We start from the raw sequence: 13,677 nt of genomic DNA, 5'->3' as shown, positions 1-13,677 counted from the left end.
GCCCTTCTTGTTTCACATTTTTCCTGCCATATTCCAAGTAACCGTAAGTAACCTCAGAAGGCTTACATTTTTTAATTGACTCAGATGGCACTGTCTGTGGCTGTACCTTTTTTACTATGAAGTAGCATTTTCTCCATTGAGGTAGAACCTGCAATTCATTTGTGGCCCACATAAGTGTGCAGTGTGATGCTTACGTGCAAACAGCATTTCTGGTTACTCGTACTGTTTGTGAGAGACATTATAGGTAAGAAGAATGAGGCCGAACACCCAGTGTTGGAAATATAGTCTCATAGATTTTCTGTGCGCAGTCTTGACATGGCGGAGTTTGTTTACACCCTACAAATGAAAATGTTAGAATTCTGTTGACCCTTTTAAATTCTTCATTGAAGAATACCATTTACCAGTGTATGTACTGATCCTCTGGTGTGCTGCATTTATAACTGTGGGCATTAAAAACATAGCAGTGACCCACAGAGAACACCGCAGAGCCTGAACTGAACTTTTTACTTCACAATAGTATTTTTGCATATCTTTATCTTCTGCAGTTATTGATAATTTTTACAAATCTTTAATAGTGCTTTGCACAGACTTGGTTCCGTGATTTAGTAGCTTATTTGTCCCAAGATAGCTGTGGGATTTTTAAAAATGTCAGTAAATTGAGTTTCCTACAAGTTCTCATGTACTACCAGCTGACAACATCTTTATTTACTGCCTCTTACTATAACTGAGCCTTAACTCCCATTAGATGAATCCTAGTTAATGACTTGGCCCTCACAGCAACTGGCCCCGCTGAACTGCAGAGCCTTACCAGAACCCTAACTTTAACGCTAAAGGTCCCACTCAGTCCTTAACTTTAATGCTGTCACTTGACCCCTAACCCTAACCAAAATACTCCCCTCTCTAAACCTCTACTCCTTTTCCCTAAACCATAAGTCCCTGACCACTCCCTAACTCCAAAAATCCACTCCTGCTCCTTAACCCTAAAACTGCCTTTCTACTGTTAACCCCATAAATCCCATCCCACTCCCTAACCCTAAAACTCCCATCCCACTCCCTAACCCTAAAACTCCCATCCCACTCCCTAACCCTAAAACTCCCATCCCACTCCCTAACCCTAAAACTCCAGTCCCACTCCCTAACCCTAAAACTCCCATCCTATTTCTTAACTCCATAACTCCCATCCCACTCCCAAACCATGTAACTCCCTTCCCACTGCCTAACCCTAAAACTGAGTTCACACTCCTTAAAGTCCCGATTCTTTCTAATCCCAGACTCCCCTCCCCCTCCCTAAACCTAAATTCCACAGGCATTTGCTGATTGAAGACCTCATCTGTTCTCCTATCCACTGCCAGTCCCTAGCCATAGCTGCAGGGTTTACACTGCTCAAGCTAAGCTACATGGTCAGGTGACGTGGTAGATGTGGCAGGTCCGCTCTCTCCCCACAGTGCCACACTTCACAAAAACGTGTAGCTGAATTCGAGAAGGAATGTCACCTGCATGAGCTACAAGATGCCTGAGACTTTAGCTGCAAGACAAGGATATTTAAGTGCCTGGGACAGGGGAGCTTGTAGTAGACCCCAGGAATTCTTTATAAGTGATGTGGGGTAAATCTGTGTATAGAAGACATAGTGCAATAACTTGTATATACTATTTAAGACTTATGGTTACCACAGGTAGTACTCAGTGATGTTTCTCATTGAAGGAGCAATGAGCAATATATTTTAACATAAGCCTATTGGTTCTTTGTGCCACAACAGCACCCAAAATGGTTTCTTTATCCCACAGGACTATGCAAGGACATGCATTTCATAGGTTCATAGGTATATACTAAGTAAATGACCACCAGGGCCTTTATATGCTTGGCCATGCAATTCAACCCAATTGTGTCACTATGTATCATGATGGTTTATTAATAGATGTATGTTAGGACATTTGTAAAGATTATGTGGGAGGTGTGTATTAGTTTGGCCATTAATGTCTGCCTCTGTCTATCAGAAACATTGGAGCTAGACCCAGCATGAATTTGCAATTGCTCTTCCATTGATCAAGGTTACACTTAAACAGGATTAGTGATGGACTGTGCTTCTCATGGATAGTGAACCTGTTCCAAAGCTTGAGAATCCTTAGATACACATCTGTCTCTCCAACATATCTTATGTATGTCACAAGCAAAATTTAAATCCTTGGATTCTTGTTTCTGATGCTGTTCATTTGCAGATGTGCAAAACGTCCATCAGAGCTGTATCCTAGGCTGCCTTATAGGCCAGGCATAGATCGCCTGTTAGTAACCTGCAGGAGATATAGTATAGAGATAAGGCTTTAATGCAATCTGTATAGAACAATATATTTATACTCTGAATTCTCCTGGTAAAGACCCTTTGTGAGCATTCCAGCCGTTGCATATGTCCAGTCAGGTACATGCCGAAGCGGGTATTTTATTCAATGTTGGGTTTGATGAGGACTGAATAAAGTGGCACTATGACTTCCTTGAACTTGGATGCCATGCCCTTACTTATAAGATGGGTGACATATAGAATGATTTTCTTACTACTTTGGCCACATGTGGTCAAAGGCCAGATTGCTGTCTACATATATTCCCTGGTGTCTTATTGATGGAGTAATTAACCTGAATGACAGTTTTGCCAAAATCACTATATTGCATTCCTTGACATTCAGTTTTAATCTGGTGACCAGTCTGTTAGTAGAGGTGGTTTCACCAATCCTAACTTCTTGGGTCATGTCTGTGAGCCAGCTGGCAATCCAGTGAGTTGTGTAGGGGTTTATGTATGTCCAGTTTGGTGAGTTTGTTAACTATACTTGAGTGGAGTATTGTATCAAAAGCCTTAACCAGGTCCATGTAGGCAGTATGCACCATTTTCCACTTATCTGTTGCCATATTGACCTTCTCACAAAAGTCTACCAGGTCTAATAGGCATGACCTTCCCTTGACAAAGCCAAACTGGGTTTGGTCCAGTGTCGGAAGGTTGTCTATGAATTTGTTGATCATTTCTATGATAATTTGTTCCATGTTTTTACATATTATTCAGACTTGTACATTTGACGTTTCTGGGGTCAGTTTATGGTCCACCCTTGTGAAGTGGGATAGCCATTGCAGTCCTCCTTTCTTATGGTATAAAGCCTGTTTTGAGGCTATAGTTGAAAAGTGACTCAAGTGGTCCTGACAGGTCATGTTTTAAGCTATTTAAGAGGCATCCCGGGGAATTGTCAAGGCCATTGAGGCTATATATTTGGCTTTAGTGAGTGCCACCAGGACCTGTTCCTTGCTAGTAGTTGGGGAGTTATACTAGTAGGTATTTCATAGGGGGAGGGAGGCAGGAGTGGGGGGTAAAGTCTGAGATGAATTTGTCTGCGAACAAATTTACTATGTCGCTCTGCTCAATGGCGGTGGCATCACAGATCACCAGTGCAGCACATTCATGTGTGCTGTGTTTGAGGCTGTAGAAGGCCTTGTGGTTTTCTTTAGCCTGTGAGGCTATCTTGACCTTGTAATTGGCCTTCTTGGGCTTAATTAGACCTCTTGGTTTCCTGTTTAGTTTAATTAGAGAGCCCCTATCATTCTGGGAGATGCTCTTCTTGATTTTAGTTAGACTTTTTTCCTTTTGTCATGTACCATATTAGGGTTTAGATTCCACAATTGTGGTGTTTGTTTTGGGCTTACTTGTAGTAGGTACAGCAGCCTCTATACAGCCACCTGCCTGGTTGTACAGGTTCTCTGTGAACAATTCCACACAGTTTGCTCTAAACTTGGAGTTGGGAAGGGCATTCAATTTTAGCAAACTATTGCTTAACATGATAAAGTTTGGTTTGAAATAGTTCCTAACTGTTACGGGGTTTGCTAGGGTCACAGAGTTTGAATTTTATTTCAAAGGAGATAACTTTGTGTTTTAACCTCACCAGTGAGGCAGTGACACTGTGGGTGTGCAGCATTCTCCATTTTGGTGAGTACCAGGTCCAGTATGTTTTAACCCCTGGTGAGTGTGTGCACTATCTGGGCAAGGGTATTGATGTTAATAAAGTCTAGGAATCATTGTGCCTGTGAGTATGAGGCAGTGTATGTTTGCCAGTCTGTTGAGGAGTAGTTAATCTGCTATAATAGGGTATTTAATTAATGATGAGTGTATTCAGTAGGTCTAGGTGGGGTTCTAGGCACATTGCTAGGTTATGGTATGGGACTTTGCTTGTGGTGATTTTCACATGGATACATTCCAGGGCATCGTCCTGTTTAACTTATGTAGAGTTATGGTTTTGGTAATAGAGCGAGGCTTCTACATCTTTTGTCCTGTTTGTGCAGCTGATGTGTGGAAGGCACTGAAGTCTTACATTACTGGAGTACTTTCTGTGGCTCTGCAGATTTAAAACATATCTCGGCAACACCACAGATGCCAATATTCTCCAGAGTGAGGAGAGCTTGTAGGGTGTGGAGTTTCTAGTTAAGGTTCCTAGCACTGACCAGTAACACCTTTAGGTTCCTTTTGGTTTTATTTGCTAAGCTGATGACTTTGTCTCTTTGGCATTGCCTAAAAAGGCTCTAAGGATGGATAACGTTTTGTCCAATGTTAAGAATGGTAGAGGACACAGGTGCAGACCATCCTTTGCAAAGCAATGTGGTCTCTGAACCATGTCCTGTTATGCTGACAAATATTGAATCCCCCTGGAAAAGACACCAGTAACTAAACCAACTATTGAAGTCCATCATCTTTTGTTCATACTCTGGCATTATCCTTGGTGAAGGTAAGCAGTATCACTCATGGAATTGCTGGTGTTCCCTTCCAGCTGTAGTACAGTGTGTGCAGTAAAGATGTTATACAACTCAGTCCTCCTGAAGATCAGTCACCATCTAACTAGTCAGTTAATAACAGCACAGTTATGTTTTATAGGTTGCCAACCAAAACTGTACAAGTTATCTGCTTTAAAAACAAACACACACACACACACACACACACACACACACACACACACACACACACACACACACACATACATACATATATAGACATTTTTACTGACTGCCGTATAATGCTGTTAGCATTTCTTACTTCTTTATCTATGCTCTTACCCAGAGCATCATGAATAATAAACACACACATTTTTTATAAAGTTATATCCATACTTAACATTGGTAATGGTAATATTTTTATGCTCCCATTATATCTTTATAGTTAATTACAGCAGTGCTAAAGAACAGTTTAATAATATTTATTTCTGCTGTAGGACTGCTTAGTAGAATAATACAGCACATCCATCCAGGTCACACTTAGCGGTATAGGTGTACTTGTTTTAGGGATGCTGGATAACATAATGTAAAATATGTGTAATTTTTTTATAGTTTCTATATAGCCATTATTTCGTGATACTATTAAGATGTTTTACTATATTCAAATAAACTTTTTTTTATTTGAACCGCTGTTCAAATATATCTAGTTTTATAGCTTACAGATGCTATTGTTTTCCTCATGAATTTCATTATAGCTCACTGTAATTTTGTTATGCTCTTTCTATTGTCATTGTTATTCTGTGTCATTTTTATTTGTACCTGTCCTTATGGTCCTGTACCACCAGCCCCCTCGCCACATTAACATACAAAAATAAGTAAACCACCCTCATTGTATCATTCTGCATAAGACTTGTATGTTTCCAGTGAAGCTACAAACCAACTCAAACTTTTGTTCATTTGTAAAGTCTTAAGATGTTTCATATATAAAAGAGGTGGCTGTGTGATTTTAGCAGTGAGATCAAAGAACAAAACTACTTAAAAAAATATAACTTTGCTCATTATGTTTTTTTTTTTCCAGGCTGGAATAAAAGTTCATGAAGAAACTATAAACCAGTTTAGTATTAAAATATCTGAAATACAGAATCTTCTACATGTAAATGAACCACCGCTAGAACTGCAGGTACGATATAGTATGTGTGGCAGAAAGTATTAACTCAGTGGCCATGTTTTCTTTGCTAAATGTGTTACAGCATTTTGACAGTACTGATAATTACACAACTATAATATGGTGCTGAATGCTGTCATTAATTTAATTTTCAGTAGTAGTTTCTCATGATCAATTAACTAAATTAATTATAATCCCCAATATTGGTTTGCAAGTACTTTTCCTTAGAATGCCATTGTTAATCAGGTAGATCCCAATTAAAACTGTGTCTGTTTATGCTAAGTGGAATACATTTTGCTGGGATATTGGTGGAAGATTTACTGGAACCTACCTAATTTGAGCTTGCTGGTCCAGTTTGTGAATTGCAGTTTACTGCCATTCCATTTGACTGTTGGAGCATGCATAAAAAGCAGAATTAAAAGCAATTAAACAGCATGTTTGCAGGGATGCTGTACTTTCTACAACCCCCCCAAGTTGGTTCTATTTCTCTGAAGCCCAAATCTCTAAATGTACTACCTCCTTGATCCCATCAGCTTGGAGAATAGATAAATAAATCAGCACCCCTTTCTGAAGTTGGTGCAGTCTCAGATGAAGTATATTTACAATAGGAGAAACAAAGCATTAGAAATAAGCATATGGCCTCTTTGTTTTACTGTGGCTGTATAATTAGTAATGGTAGGTCAAAGTAGACCTAAAAACATCCATATTGTTGTCAGTATTAGAGCACTTGGAAGGGAGATAACATACCGGATCTTAAAATGGATGATGCAAGTCTATGGAAGACTCTGTTTTGATCAAGTAAACAAACTACAATAAATCACTATGGCTGATCATGGGGTCACCTCATGACTTGGATGTAATTTGATAGTATGGTTGAATGGACCTGATTATGATGACTTGAAGCCTGTTATGAATCTCTTTAAAGAGACTGTGAGCTGAAAAATGCCAGAGAATACAAAGAAATTAGTATTAAAATGTAGTGTTAAGAAATAGATGCACATTTTCATAGCTTTTTGAAAAATGTATGACCTTTTGAGCTTCCAAAACCTTTGATGGCCATTATCTTGGGTCAGAATTTACAGTTACTTTTGTAGTCAAGATGTCCTTAAATGTAGAGAGAGAGAGAGAGAGAGAGAGAGACCTACCTTTTTTATAGTTAGGAGAATCTGTATTTTCTTTCCAAGACCTCATCCGAAGGTTCTTCTGCATGCACCTTATTAGCCCATTCATTCTGAATCCAAGCCAACTGTACTGACTTTATGACTAGTTTCATTTGACTTAATTTGCCAACATCCCTGATTGAATTCAAACATTAAAAAGAATATTGTGTTAGGAATGTCTGCACCTAGTTCATCAACAGTATGATGCAGATAGTATTACCTGTTGAAACATTTGTTGTGATCTTGTGGATCATTCCATATTCTGACATTGTTCTGCTTGATCACCTTCTCCATACTCTTAACCCATTCTGTAGTATCTGTCTGTGAAGTCTAAAAGGTATTAAATATCCTAGTTGTTATCTTTATATGGTGATAGCTTGCAGACATCCTAAGCCTTCAGAATGGAAGTTGTCCACTATAGAAACAATTTTTTGATAAACATTTTGAAAAAAATAATTCTTTCAATGTCAGGCATTTGTAAGGCATCAGGAAAGACATACTATACAAAATACAGTATAAATAAAGTACTTCAAAAAGTATTAAGAAATCAGTCAATGAAGCCATGAGTAAATGCTTCGAGGAGAATAGCTAACAATGAGAGAGCCTCCTGCTTTTCATAGAACAGATCAGCAAAAATACTCAGAAAGATAGAAGTGATAAAGCAGTGTGTAGTATCAGAACAGACAAGGATTTATTGTACATTGTTGCAAATAATAAATTAAAGCGATCAGCACAGCAAAAAAGTCTTAGAAGATATGCAGACAAGTGTAAAGAAAAAGGTAAAATAAGCAATTTATTGATGAACCAAAAAAGTATTATACAGAATTGGGAAACAAAGCAAAAGGAACAGAAACACCACTAAAAAAGAAGAAACGGCACGTTTTTGATAAATATCTATGGAGATCCTGTGGAGCATAACAAAGATGCTAAGTGGATAGAAGAAGTGAAAGAATAAGAAGTTTAAAGGTACAGAATATGAAATGGGATGAGGTAACACCAGAAAAATTGAAACAAAATTAAGAAAAGCACATAATTCGGAAACCCCCTGGCCCAGATGGAGTACCTAACTTCTGCTACATGAGTAAGAACTATTTATATGTGCATCCCAAACACAGCCAAACTAGTTAACAGGAAAAAAATGATACTCCTCCATAAGAGTAAACCTGCAGGATATCCTAAAAACTATCGACCAATAACTTGCTTTTCAGTGATGTGTGAACTGTACACTAGAACCGATCCCAACAGAGGGATAAAAATTCAAAGGGCAATATTCCAGGGTGACTATAACCACTGCTCTTTTGTCTTACCCTTAATCCATTAACCTGCCTACTTAATAGTTTAGGGCATGGCTTCAGTTTGGCTCCCGGAAAGCAACAAAGTTTAAAAACTTATCTTCTTTTTGTGAATGATTTAAAGCTTATAGCTCATCAGATGAGGAATTGGAAGTACAACTGCAAGTGGTTAAAACTTTCTCAGATGATATTAGAATGTCAGTTGGTCTTGATAAGTATGCCAAAGCAACATTTACAGCAGGAAAGCTGCAGCACCAAGAAAATATTAGTCCGAGACAGGAATGTGGTATAAAAGAAACTGAGCAGGAGGGAGTGTAAAAATATTTGGGAACTGATGAAGGATCCACAATAAAACATGAACAAAATATGAGTAAACCTTAGCAAGGAATATTTTAGAAGACTAAAATTAATAGTGAAAACAGCTCTGACACCTAGAAATAAAGTCCAAGTTTTAAATCAGTTTGTACTTCCTATGCTAACTTACAGTTTTGGGGTGATTGGCCCCCAAAAGGTACTGGATCAGGACAGGAAAACAAGAAAAATGCTTCATGCTTAAGTGATTTATAAAAATCAGTGTGAATCAAGATATATATTCCCCATTCTGTATAATGGGTCCCCTTGACATTGATTACATGTATAGATCTGCAGTTGTAGGACTGCATACATATTCGCTGACCTCACAAGATCCAAACATAGAGAAAGTTTTAAAATATGAGGAGAACAAGTCTAAGATGACTGCTTAGTTTAGCAGAAGCACATTGGTTTCAAGTGGGAATGGAAATCAAACCAGAAGTAGATAAAAATCAGGCAGCAAATGAGTGTGCCAAAAAACAAAAGAAAAAATATAAAGTGAAGGATCAGATTAGAAGACAAGAAATGTGGAAAATGCATAAATATAGCTTCAATTATAGAAAACTCCTAGAACAACCTCATGTAGATCAAGATTTAATGTAGGAGTGGTTAAGGAGAGGTGAATTTAAACCAAAAGATGAAAGGTTAATGTTGGTGGTCCAAGACAGTGGGCTATGTACACATTGGTTTACAAAGTCCATTGAACATGTCAGAGAAACTGGCAAATGCAAGTTTTGTAAAACGGAATTGGAAACAGTTGCACATCTTTTTGCTGGGTGTGATACACTAATGGTGGAAGGCCTCTATACCGAAATGCATAATAATGTGACAAGACTGTTACATTGGGGTCTGTGCAAACATTATAATACTGAAGTAGCTGAGAAACATTGGAAACATGAGCCTCAAAGCATTATAGAAAATGAAGTTTATATCACATGGGATCACCCATTACCAACAGTTCAAAAGATAGATGTGAGAAAACCAGGTATAGTAGTTTAGGGAAAGGAGACAAAAGTAGCATTGATCATTGAAATTGCTACACTCAGTAATTACACTGTCTTACGTACAGATAGATGCAAAGTCATAAAACACCAGGATTTGGAGGCAGAAACAAGGGCAGTGTGGAAGACGGATACCCAGTAAGTTCCAATAGTAGTAGGAGTGGGTCTATATCAATTCATCGAAGATTCACTTCAGTAAACCTGACTTCATTGACCCCAAACCACCAAACTTCACTTCTGCAAACGTTCACATTGAAAAAAATATTTCACCAGGGAAAGAAAGCACTTGGCCAACACCATAACGGAACACGCAGAGCAATATGTCAAACCCACCCAAAAGGTGGGCTGCGCTACCCAAACCACCCCAACTGTATAAACCAACTCCGAGATCACACTACAGGGGGGAAAAAGGGCAAAGTTGTGCTGTCGGCCAACTGCTTCTTTTCTTTACTTAAGTATTTCGTGGATGTGAATGTTCGGGGAAATGAAGTTACTTTGTGTGGGGTGGATGAAGTCAGGTTTGCTGAACTGAATCTTTGACAAATTGATATAGACCTGTAGGAGCAGTGTGTCTCATAAAAAAGAATTTATAGTCACATTTAGAAATGTTACTGATTTATGTAACTCCATATGAATTGCAGAAGCTGTCAGTTCTGGGCACATTGCAGGTGCTGCAAATAGCACTTTTGGCTAACATCAAAGACTGAAACAGTACTAATTTCATGAACTTTAATCATACTTTAACTTAGGAATGGGGTCCATTCCCATCATGGTATTAGACACCCAAAAGTCTTGGAGAAATTAAAAAAGTACAAAAATACAATATAAATAAAGGACTTCAAAAAAGCATTAAGAAATCACATAATCCATGAAGCCATGTGCAAATGCTTTAGAGATAATGGCTAATAATGAAGGAACCTCCTGCTTTTCATAAATTATATAACATTTTGAAACAACATTTGGTATCCATTAAAATCGTGTACATAGTGTACATGACACGCTTTGTTTGCTTATACAAAGCTACGGTATGTACATTTATGTCAATCCCACCTATATTCCTTTTCTTTTTATCTACATTTTGTTTAAATTATTATCTAATTTACTGACTTCTGTTACTCTGTATATTTCTGCTGTATTCTGTTAATACTCTCTGAACCCAGGTCATGGCAGAAAAGGCTCCATAGACCAGCCAAGTCACCAGGTTAAGAAATAGTAATACATCAATAAATGATAAATAAATTAAAAAAACAAATAAAAATGAAGAATGCATTCATTGTACATTTAGGATTCATACAGATCTCTTGCATGCTGGAAAAAAAGAGCTAACTGCACTTGCAGTGTAAAGTGTACATGAAAGCAAGGCACAAATAAAAAAAAATAGAGAGAGAGAGTACAGGTGAACGTGTAGAGTAAAAGACTGGCCCAATGTCAGCTAGCACAAACCTAACAAACAGGAACACAACAGTTGGTGTGAGTTATCAGGACTGACAAGCCTTGTGCTGTCCCGGGTGTCTTATATTGTGTGTATGATACAGACATCTGTAATGGACTTCCCCTTGTGTAACCCCAGCATCCGAGCCTGGTTGCCCAATCGCACCCATAACCCCCCCCCCCCCGTGCCTCTTAGGCTTGCTGTGTGTGAAGCCCACCCATCACATGTAAAAACTTCTGAGCCTCTGTGGCAGCCACACAGCTGTATAAATTCACATGTCTGTCCATCCCACTAGTCTGGGGTAAAACGAGTACAACACTGCCCATGGCATTGTAGTGGCAAACCTACTGTTTTCTTATACCTGTCAAAACATGAAATGCACAATGCTCATAGAAGGTGTAAATAGGCTGCATACATCACTATTTGTGTTTCGTATAAGTACTTCAGGTGTGACACACGTTAATGACAGTAGAGTGATGTGTCCATGCTGTATGTGCATATTCTGTACAACAGTTTGCATGCATAACACAAGGTCTCATATGTTGCATGAGATAGCTAATATGTTCTGTGTTGTATATTCACATGTTGCACCACTGCTGTGGTAACATCTGCACAGGATGGGTCAGGACACTAGGATGCTGCAAGGACACTGCTGCTGCTGTTCCTAGCATCATTGCATGAGTGTGAAGATTTGACAGCATGTGTCTGAGTGTTTCTGGCTTAGGGTTAGAGTAAGGGCTACATAAGGGGACAGTTTTTAGCATTCTGAGTGTGTGCGATGGTGAATGTACAGTGTGTGAGTGTGTGAGTGAGAGAGTGTGAGTGAGAGAGTGTGAGTGAGAGAGTGAGAGTGTGTGTGTGTGAGTGTGTGTGTGTGAGTGTGTGTGTGTGAGTGAGTGTGTGTGAGTGAGTGTGTGTGAGTGAGTGTGTGTGAGTGAGTGAGTGAGTGAGTGAGTGAGTGAGTGAGTGAGTGAGTGAGTGAGTGAGTGAGTGTGAGTGAGTGAGTGAGTGTGAGTGAGTGAGTGTGAGTGAGTGAGTGTGAGTGTGTGAGTGTGAGTGTGTGAGTGTGTGTGTGTGTGTGTGTGTGTGTGTGTGTGTGTGTGTGTGAGTGTGTGTGTGTGTCTTGCATAGCAGTAATGTTAAGGAAAAGGAACAATGTGTAGTGTTGCAGTTAGGTGCAGAGGTGGGGGTTCGGGTTTGCACATGAGTGGTAAGAAAGAACAAGGAAGGCTTTGTGAAAGGGCTTACATTTAATTCATGCCGCTTTTTTTAACTGTAAACCTCAATCATGTTATCCATTTGTAGTCAGCTGACATACATATAAACAAGTAATTTTTTCAGTATTTAATTATAGAAATGAAAGTGGATTATAACACAAATATATTCAGCACAAATTATGAAAATGTAATATTTATATAAATGTACCCTAAAACTAATATTCGTTTTAAACATACAATGTTGCCTTTCTCCTCTCATCCTAAGAACACTGTTAATAGATAGTCATTTAAACCCAGAAGGGAGGCAGCCTCTAATTTGAGTTGCCATATTAATTCCCTATATTCATTTATTGTTTCCCATAAGCCACCCCTGAGGTTGATTTCTTCCTTTTCTATCACTAAAAAAATAAAAGCTTATTAAAATTCTAAAAATTTGAACATACTTGCTTGAAGCATTATTTGGTTATGTTTTCTAACATCATAATCATGTTCATAAATCCTTGTCAGCTGACTCCCTTCAGTTTTTCTGACACAGAAAGCCTCACATATGTGGACTTATAAACCACCTCCTTGCTAATATAATTATAATGACCACTAAATCTGATTTTCTTGACATAATTAACAATTATTTCTTCCTCTTCATTTAGAAATGTACATTAATTATAACATAGTTAATATTTTCCTTTCTACTCATGATATTATCCAAGATATTATAATGCTTATAACTTTCCACTCACTTTTTTTCCTAATATTATCATTTCACTTGTACATAAAATGGGGTCTAGGATCAACAATATCCATCAGATTATCAAAATAGAAGAACGCAGTCCAATTTTTAATAAGAATATTCTCAATGTTATTAATATTCATACCACTTTTCAAAGTTCGATCATATGGTGTCAACTGTATGACATTCGAACTTTCAAACGTTCGGCAATTTAATAGGGACCCATAGCCTATCTACCACAAGAAGAGTGGTTTCTGGCCCAGAAATTGTAGTTTATTGAACGTTTGGGAATTTTTTCCATCCCTTTCAACTTTCTGGTCTTAAAGCCCACGTTTGCATGGGTTTGTGCTTGTTTAAGCTCTGCTCTGTGGTGCTGAGCTGAGGTAAACTACTGGTGCCAGAAAGTCTGCTCTTTAGTTTTTCCCTTGGATCTTGCTCGTTCTTTTTCTCTTGCACTTCAAATAGCCCAATCACTTTGCACTTAAACAGGTTTTTCTAGAAATTATTATAGCACACCTAAGAACCATCAGCATTAGTTGTTGTTCACGGAAATAGCTCCAGTACTTAGTAGTTATGACCACCCCTCCTGGCATGATT

General features: G+C 38.4%; 1 protein-coding gene across 1 annotated transcript in view; it reads left to right on the top strand.

The window, feature by feature from the left end:
- SYNE2 (spectrin repeat containing nuclear envelope protein 2) overlaps positions 1–13,677 on the top strand; it is a 3,814,665-nt gene that overhangs the window by 1,103,624 nt on the left and 2,697,364 nt on the right. Inside the window, exon 28 of the mRNA XM_044073561.1 lies at positions 5,814–5,915. Within this exon, the coding sequence (XP_043929496.1) occupies positions 5,814–5,915 (102 nt within the window). The remainder of the gene's footprint in view (positions 1–5,813; positions 5,916–13,677) is intronic.

Source organism: Protopterus annectens, chromosome 6.part0 (genome assembly GCF_019279795.1).
Source record: "Protopterus annectens isolate FY-2018-M chromosome 6.part0, PAN1.0, whole genome shotgun sequence".
Taxonomy (NCBI): Eukaryota; Metazoa; Chordata; order Ceratodontiformes; family Protopteridae; genus Protopterus; species Protopterus annectens.
Note: the sequence above shows the minus strand (reverse complement) of the source record. Positions and strands in the feature narration are given on the sequence as shown.